This window comes from Penicillium soppii, assembly GCF_028829465.1.
Source record: "Penicillium soppii strain IBT 18220 chromosome Unknown utg000005l, whole genome shotgun sequence".
In the NCBI taxonomy this organism is placed as follows: Eukaryota; Fungi; Ascomycota; class Eurotiomycetes; order Eurotiales; family Aspergillaceae; genus Penicillium; species Penicillium soppii.
In genome coordinates, this window is record NW_026643235.1 from 1,997 (window position 1) to 11,386 (window position 9,390).

At 52.7% G+C, this 9,390-nt stretch overlaps 2 protein-coding genes across 2 annotated transcripts; one reads left to right on the forward strand and one right to left on the reverse strand.

Moving 5' to 3' along the window:
- Positions 1-2,333: 2,333 nt before the first annotated feature.
- N7529_005437 (uncharacterized protein) lies at positions 2,334-3,560 on the forward strand (the record flags this gene model as incomplete). Its single annotated transcript, XM_057240964.1, has 1 exon — positions 2,334-3,560. The coding sequence occupies one exon, from the start codon at positions 2,334-2,336 to the stop codon at positions 3,558-3,560; it is 1,227 nt and encodes a 408-aa protein (XP_057096323.1).
- Positions 3,561-3,765: 205 nt separating this feature from the next.
- Positions 3,766-8,080, reverse strand: N7529_005438 (uncharacterized protein; the record flags this gene model as incomplete). The annotated part of the gene is made up of 4 exons (XM_057240965.1): positions 3,766-3,773; positions 3,832-5,240; positions 5,451-7,100; positions 7,152-8,080. 4 exons carry the CDS (start codon positions 8,078-8,080, stop codon positions 3,766-3,768), a joined length of 3,996 nt encoding a protein of 1,331 aa, XP_057096324.1.
- Positions 8,081-9,390: the final 1,310 nt, after the last annotated feature.

Genomic DNA, 9,390 nt, shown 5'->3' on the forward strand with positions numbered 1-9,390 from the left:
TATAATTCTATCTTCTTGACTTCTTACTATCCCGTCTCTCTTTCTTTACTACTATCTCTTACCCCTGAATCTATTACTATCTCTTACCCCTGAATCCATTACTATCCCTAACCCCTCTCCTGATTACAAAACTTTACCCCTCTCTTAATTAAACACCCTTACCCGTCTATCTATTACTAGTCCGTATCGATTACTGATATTCCTCTCCTCTCGTCTTTCAAATCCCCGTTTATATACTTATCGCTAAATGTATATCGATCCTTGACCGAACCACGATGTAAAACCCTTTCCGATATATGTCTACCCTGAAGTTATAATATATATATATATTATATACTCCATATATGAACGAATATATATTCGCCGATATTTTCTCCGAATATTTAATGTACTACCTTCGAAGCTATATATATATGTAATATACTGTTAATATCCTTGCCTGACTACGCGAGCTTATAATAATAAAACCGGATATATACACCGCCTGACCGGGCTTGGCAACGACGGGCCTAAATGCTGTGAAACGCTGACCTGGGCCGGTGATGCCTGTACTGCCTATATGGGGAATGCCTGCCCGAAATGCCTGAGCTGCGCCGGTAATGCCTGCCGAGCCGGTGTTGGTAATGCTCGGTATGGTAATACTCCGCCGCCGATAAATGCCCTCCCTATATGTGATGTCTGATCTATATATATCTTTAATGAATGCCCTTGTTAAATGCGATCATTCTTATATATTTATCAGTGTAATGCCTGCCTTGTATGGTTGATTAATGCCCTTCCTGAATGTGATCGCTATACTATATATATCGGTAACGAATCCATAGCTTATGTGCGTAATGAATGCCCTGCCTGAATGTGGTGGTTATACTATATATATCTGTGCTAAATGCCCCGCCTATGTGGGTAACGCCTGCCCTATACGGCGTGACTGGGCTGGTGATCAATGCCCTGCCTATATTACAAATAAATGGTGTGAATGGTGTGATTGATCGACCTGTGGTGGTAATGATGGGATGATTTGGGCGGGCAATGAATGCCCTCTATGGCTAATGCCTGCTCTCTCTGGCCAATAAATGCTCTCTCTGGCCAATGAATGCTCTCTCTGGCTAATGCCTGCCCTCCATGGCCAATGAATGCTCTACATGGCCAATGCATGCTCTCTCTGGCCAATGCATGCTCTCCATGGCCAATGAATGCTCTCTATGGCCAATGAATGCTCTCTATGGCCAATGAATGCCCTACCTGGCCAATGTATGCTCTCTCTGGCTAATGAATGCTCTCTCTGGTCAATGAATGCTCTCTCTGGCTAACGAATGATTTCTCTAGCCAATGAATGCCCTCCATGGCTATTAAATACTCTGCATGCCCTGTCTGGCTAATAAACGCTCTCCATGGCTAATGCATGCTCTCTCTGGCCAATGCATACTCTCTCTGGCCAATGCATGCTCTCCATGGCCAATGAATGCTCTACATGGCCAATCAATGCTCTACATGGCCAATGCATGCTCTCTCTAGCCAATGCATGCTCTCTCTAGCCAATGCATGCTCTCTCTAGCCAATGCATGCTCTCTATGGCCAATAAATACCCTCCATGGCCGATTAATGTCCTATATAGCCTGTGTTGGTAATTCATGCCCTGCCTAAGCTATTCCCCCTCTATACTATCCTTGTTCTCTATATTGCCGAATTCTTAGTAATGTATCTGATACCTCCCGTACATCTTTATTGAATTCACCTATATATATCTGAACTCGCCCTATACCCTCTCGCCATACTCGATCCACCTCCTTCGAAGCCATATATATTCGTGCACGAGCTGCACCGTATCTCCGTCAAACCGGGATCCCAAAAACCGTACAAGCTCACCCTCATTCTCCATCTGCACTCCCTGTGTTTGTAGCCGCTGAGCCCACGCCTCCTGAATTGTCTCACTGCCCTCGCTGTACACCATCATTGCCACCCCCGATAATAACAGCCCCCGGTACATACACTGCCCCTGCCCGCCACTAATATATCGATCGCAGATCGCCTGTGGCATCCCGCACCCAAAGCACCCGGCGAATACCGCATATTTAATCTGCCGCCGCACACGAATCCACCAACTCTTTGCCGATGTGTAGCCGGACTGTGCCTGTGCCCCGCACTCGTATAAGTCATGCTGCTCATGAAGCCCGCGTTGGGCACAAAACCAGCATCGTCCGACCCATAACTGCGCCTGTTGCTGTAAAAACTCGAGCCCGGCACTGATCTCTTGGCGGGCTTGCTGGTAACTAACCCGGGCTGCCTCTCTCTCTCGGTCCTGGCGTTGAAACCGTTGGGCGGCCTCTGTTGGTATGCACGGAGCTGAACTTGCGGGTAATAACGGGTCTTGCCGGCCTGAATGGCTGAGCTGGGCTGAATGGGCTGCTGTGCCTGAATGGGCTGCTGTGCCTGAATGGGCTGCTGTGCCTGAATGGGCTGCTGTGCCTGAATGGGCTGCTGTGCCTGAATGGGCTGCTGTGCCTGAATGGGCTGCTGTGCCTGAATGGGCTGCTGTGCCTGAATGGGCTGCTGTGCCTGAATGGGCTGCTGTGCCTGAATGGGCTGCTGTGCCTGAATGGGCTGCTGTGCCTGAATGGGCTGCTGTGCCTGAATGGGCTGCTGTGCCTGAATGGGCTGCTGTGCCTGAATGGGCTGCTGTGCCTGAATGGGCTGCTGTGCCTGAATGGGCTGCTGTGCCTGAATGGGCTGCTGTGCCTGAATGGGCTGCTGTGCCTGAATGGGCTGCTGTGCCTGAATGGGCTGCTGTGCCTGAATGGGCTGCTGTGCCTGAATGGCCTGCTGTGCCTGAATGGCCTGCTGTGCCTGAATGGCCTGCTGTGCCTGAATGGCCTGCTGTGCCTGAATGGCCTGCTGTGCCTGAATGGCCTGCTGTGCCTGAATGGCCTGCTGTGCCTGAATGGCCTGCTGTGCCTGAATGGCCTGCTGTGCCTGAATGGCCTGCTGTGCCTGAATGGCCTGCTGTGCCTGAATGGCCTGCTGTGCCTGAATGGCCTGCTGTGCCTGAATGGCCTGGCTGGGCTGCTGGGCGTGAATGGCTGATCTGGGCTGAATGGCTGAGCTGGGCGGGTAATGATGATCCTGAATGCCCTGATGACTGCACCGGCCGTTCTGGCGCGGCTAAGTGGTGCCTGCCTGGTTCATCACTCCGCCGATACATTGGACTGGTGGATCGAACTTGGGATCGAAACGTAGTCGATTCGCTATCACTGCGCTGGCCACTGGCCTCCGACTCGCTCGATAATGGCCTCGGTCCTTGGGCATCGTGGCTGGCCTCAATTGAACCGTACTGGATATCTTCCATGGGCTCCGACCTATATGTTGGGGCTGGGCCCTGGGCTGGGCTGTTTCTCTCACTGGCCATCTCACTGGCCATCTCACTGCCCCTATCACTGCCCCTACCACTGCCCCCACCACTGCCCCCCTCAACAGCCAGCTCTTCTTCGTTAGCTAGCCACTCCGGATCACAGCCATCACAACGTTGTTCCATAGCTTCAGAATCCCCGCAATACTGCCTTTGATGCCCATCGAGATACTCATCGAGAATAACCCGTCGACACCCTCCGTTATATATATAACGATCTAGCCGGCTCTGCTCGGCCTGAGCCTTGATGGGGTCCTCATGGATTTGGTCCCATATTGGCCGCTGGAACCCCTCGGGCTGAATGATAATGGCCTCACTGCGGTCCCCATCCCGGCCCGCTCGCCCACTCTCTTGCGCGTAGTCTAACAGACTGCGCGGCACCCCGATGTGAATGATACACCGGATGTTGGGGATATCAACCCCCATACCAAGCGCACTGGTTGCGGCCACCACCCCGGTGGGATGAGCCTGAAATCGGGCTAGCACGCCCGGACGATCGAGTACTCGGCTATGGTATGCTTCACTGCCTACGATCTGGGCAATGTGCTCGACGATCTTAGTAGTGGGCCCATAAATGACCACTCGGCCAGCCGCGCAGCGGGCACGCCAAACACGGTCCTGAATGAATCTCACGATCTCGGGACGCTCGATCCAATCGTAGCCGTTTCGGTACCGACTCGGCACGTTGGGTTGCCAGAGCCGGTACGCAACATTAGTCCGATGGGTCCGCGCTCGAAACATATGGGCCTTCTCGCGGGTAGTCCGTAAACGCCGGAATAGCTGGTCCTCGGCTGCCGGGGGTAACGTAGCCGTAAGATATATCATCTGGGCCTGGGCCACGATCAACCTGCCCAGTTGGGCCATGGCAGGCCGGAATTGGCTTTGGTCATTTAGCACAACGTGGCATTCATCAATCACAATTCGATCTAGCCGATGACCGAGCCGCTGCCTGTTCAAAAACGTCATAAAGTCCTCCGTAATAGCTGATTCGGGCGTAACCAGTACGATAGATGCCTGATCGGCCGGCCGCCGGCTCTCCCATTCCACACATGCGATGCCGAGCTGCCGGCAACGGTGGACGAGATCACCCCGTAGTGCAATTAACGGCACTACGACCACCGTTACCCCTCGGGGGCTGATCCACGCGGGTAGCATGAATAGCAGGCTCTTGCCGCCCCCGGTGGGCATCACAGCCACCACTGGGCTCTGGCCCTGTTGAATGGCGGCTAATGCCGGTGCCTGCACCCCTCGAAGCCGTAGCCCGGTGTTACCTATCATCCGTTGCATCTCAGGCTCGATGGCGGCCTGGGCTAGCTGCCACCGGCGCTCCGTACGGCTCATCTCAGCTTCCTTTTGCCATGGCGAAGGCTGCGCGAGCCCTAATGCGCTCTCGGCCCCTCCGTCATCAGCGGACACAAATCCTAGAAAGCGGTGCCAATCGGTGCTGCTGAGCCGAAACATCTCTCGCCGGTGGGCCGTTGTACCGGGCTGCTCGGTGATCCCGCGGCCATAGATCATCCCGGCCACATGGGATGAATGGGCAGCTTGGAGATCGGCAATATGGCCCATCCATTGCTCGGCATTGATCCCATCTTCGTCATCTTCTTGGGATGTCTCGGCCCGGCTGTCCTGTTGGGCATTATTGGGGAATATGCTCGATGGCCGCATGAATCGTCGGCTGATCCCAATGGCGATGTCTCGGTATGCATGGAGATTGATGGCGTGCCCGTTCAAACCAATGGTGCTTTCTCGCTTTAGCGCTTCTCTCAGTCTCTCCGAGGACCACTGCCGGCCGGTGCCAGGGTCAGGGGACCATAGATATGCCTGTCGACGGGGGCTGGTAGTTAACGTGTTAGTGTATATATATGTGTGTGTTGGGTGGGTGCGTGTGAGAGAGAGCGGGGGCATATATATATATATGTTTGATCTCTGTGTTGAACTGTGTGTTGATCTCTGTGTTGATCTCTGTGTTGATCTCTGTGTTGATCTGTGTGTTGATCTGTGTGTTGGGTGTGTGTGTGAGGGGGTGTATATATATCCAACGTACCCAGTCGTCTCAGCATCAGATGCCTCCCCGCGCACCTTCTGTGTGTACGCCTCCAATCTCTCCACAAACGGCAGCACTAGCCATAGATACCAAACCACTAGCTCACCTACTTCCCGGGGTAGATACCGATGAATAACCTTCACGTCGTTCGTACTATAAAACCCTTTGTGGTACTGCGTAACAAACGCTACCAGACCATCTTCGACAAACACATTCCTGTGGCCTCCACTATCGGTATTGTAGTGCCGAATGCTTAACAGCTCTGGTGCCCGTGCAGGCTGGCCTCCGCTGACGTGAATAGCAATAGCTAGTTTCTCGCGGAAATGGACTACCCGTTGGAGATAACTGTGCACATTCGACATTCGGAGCCGGCCGGCACTAGACTCGATGAAACGATGCTGGAGTGGTCTCTCGTTTCGGACCCGATTCACCATCCATTCGCTACCGGCCACAGGCCATACCGTGCGAGTATCTTTTAGAAAGCTCCACCCGTGCGCGGTCTCGGTAGGATCATCAAACATAGCCTGCCACGGGATCGTGGGAACTGAGCTAGCCTGACTAAACAGGAGCTCTTCGTGTAGTATCTGGCGTGTGGAGCTTACGAGGCCGTGGGTAAAGCCGCGGAAGTCACCCATAGTGAAACTGTAGTGTTGATATAACAGCTGGTCTTGGTTCATCCAGCCAACATGGCCTGTGGCGGTGCTGTTATAATGGATCTTTAAGCCGTAGGTGCGTAGATCTAACAGCCACTGCATTGGGCTATTGGTGCCCCGTACCATAAACTGGCTGACCATCTCGGTCACCCACTCCCGGAATGATCGTTGGCTATGGTGCCGAGGGGGGTTGTAACCCTGGGTGTGGGCGTAGCTCTCACTCTGGCTGTTGCTCTCACTCTGGCCCTGGCTGTGGCCCTGGCTAAACTGAACAAAGTGCGATGACTGTGGTGCCCCCTGATCTAGGCCACCGTCATCGTTGTAAAACCAATCGTCCGTTGTTTGCGTTAAAAACGTGAAATCAGGCGAATCTAACGGACTCTCTGTATCCCATTCGCCAGCCATCTGATGCGTAGCTAGTTGGTGGATCATCTTCTCGGCCGTTGGGTCTAGCTTTAATGCTTTGTGGACCACCATAAACCGGGCAATCTTAATCACTTTTGACAAGATTGGGGGATAGCTCTGGGCAGTGCCCCAGCCTGCCTCCCCACGTCCAAGCACCGCGCTAGCGCAGATGAGCGCGCTCTCATAGTCCTCGACCTTAGTTCGGTGGTTTAACAGCTCAATGCAAAAATCCAGACAGGCGGAGTCAAGGGGCGTGAGCTGAAAGGGAGATTCGCTAGTGATTTGGACCTGTTGGTCCTCGGAATCACTTCCTGAATGCACACTGCTTTGGTCCGAACTGCTCAGGTCTTCAATGCCCTGGCCGGCGTTGGAATGGCCTGTGTTAGCCTGCCCTGTGTTGGAATGGCCTGTGTTGGCCTGCCCTGTGTTGGATTGGCCTGCCCTGTCCTGGCCGGCGTTGGAATGGCCTGCCCTGCCCTGGCTGGCGTTGGAATGGCCTGCTCTGCCCTGGCCTACAATGGGTGAGGCACCAAGCTCTGCCTGGGCTAGTCTCCATAATGTGGCCCATGCCGCTCGCTGGCGTTTGGAAAACCTGTAGTGGGGGCTAGCCTAATCATGTGGGGCCTGCGTGCGCGTGAAAAACATGAGAATCTGCTGCCATGGGACCGTGTGTCGCTTAACATTATCACCATCCATATATGCTTGTAGTGGTTGATGGGGCAGGCGATCCCGCTCAGTCCGAACAGCCTCGCACCGAATAGTGTGGCTCGTTTTGGTGCAGATCAACTGGCTGATGCGAGCCACAGCGGCCATTGAATTCCAAATTGCATAGGTAGCTTGCTCGGTCTGATCAACAGATTCGGGATCGGGGGCTCGGACACAGTCCACTAGGTCGTGCGGGTTGATCCCCTGGAGATAGACGGCCCACTGGGTCCTCCGAAGCCATGGATTCGTCTCGTCTCGCTGGCTGGCCACGATCACCTGGGGGAGCTCTTCTCTTTCGGCATATGCTCTTTCCATCTGATCAATCACCTGACTATTATGATCAGACATTGCTAACAGATCAGCCCCGGGAATGGCCTCGGCTCCGAGGGTTTGAACGCGGATGTAATGGGACCCTAGCCCGTGATTAAACGCACGTTGGCATCGGACGATTCGAGTGAATTGCTGGATTTGTTGCTCCGCAGCTGATGAAGTATGCTGCCGCCGACGACCGCCCCGGTTTGTAGGGGCTACCCAGCTATGATGATCACGCCAGTGAACACGCATAGTGCTAATTGACCGGGCAACGAACTGGCACATCGGGCCTTGCTCGCATAAAATGCCATCTGAATAAACAGGCAAATTGGGAAGAGGCTGATTCACCACTAATAGTGGCTGCCATTCATCACATTCTGCCGTACGCTCCCATTGTTGAACTGCCTCGGCAATTTGGCGCGCTTTCGGCTTCGGCATCCGATGATTAGCAGATTGGAGGTGGCGAGAAACCTCTTTTGGTCGAACACCATATTCACATAGCTTACATACAATCACGGGCGTGGTTGATGGCTGGTGAAAAAGCTGATGTTCCATTGTGGTAGTGGGGGTAAGTAATGAAAGAAAACAGTGAAGGATAACTAAGATGAAAGAGATAGGAAAAGCAGAGTAGAAAGGGCGGGCAGGTTAGTGTGAGAAGAATTTCAAAATAGGCCGGGGGATCGTTTCAGCCCCCGTTACCCCACCTGCACACACTATATATAGAATACGATGATCGACATAGTGCGTTTCGGCCCGGGCCTTAGATTGACAGGTCAACCACTGATTCCCCACATATGCAGTGCTGCCACTAGCCACATAGGCTGGCCCTCAGCTCACCTAGGCAGGGCAGTCATCCCGTTTCAGTCCTTTCCCAGCCCATATAGGCTCAGCAGCCCATTAGCCAGCCAGTAAGGGCCCTCAGCCCATTCAGGCATGGCAGTCATCCCATTTCAGTCCATTCCCAGCCCATACAGGCTCAGCAGCTCATTGGCCAGCCAGGAAGGGCCCTCTGCCCGTTAAGGCATGGTAGTCATCCCATTTCAGTCCATTCCCAGCCCATACAGGCTCAGCAGCTCATTGGCCAGCCAGGCAGGGCATTCACTGCCCACACAGGCTCAGCAGCCCATTGGCCAGCCAAGGAGGGCATTCATTGCCCACATAGGCTCAACACGCTATTGGCCACACAGGAAGGGCACTCAGCTCAGCCCAGGTCATTCATTGGCCATCTAGGTCGCCCAGTCATCCCATCTCAAGGCAGTCGTTGCCCACATGGGCTCAACACGCCATTGGCCAGGCAGGCAGGGCATTCAGCCTTTCCTAGGGCATTAATTGCTCATATAGCACGGCATTCATCATATATATATATATAACAATTAGCCTAATCTGGTTTGAATGGCTGAATAACATGAATATGGTGAGCAACACGAATAGCTGAGCAACATGAATGGCATATATGTTAGGAATGGCTGAATAACATGAATGGCGGAGTAACACGAATGACTGAATAACATGAATGTGGTGAGCAACACGAATAGCTGAGCAACATGAATGTGGTAAGCAACATGAATGTGGTAAGCAACATGAATGGGTGAATAACATGAATATGGTAAGCAACATGAATAGCTGAATAACATGAATGTAGTGAGCAACACGAATAGCTGAGTAATATGAATGGCTGATCAACATGAATGGGTGAATAATATGAATATGGTAAGCAACACGAACAGCTGAGCAATATGAATGGCCTAATAACGTGAATATGGTGAATAACATAAATATGGTGCATATATAAATCTAGTGAATATATAAATCTAGTGAATAATATAAATATGGTGAGCAGCATAAATGCCATGCATAGTGCGAGT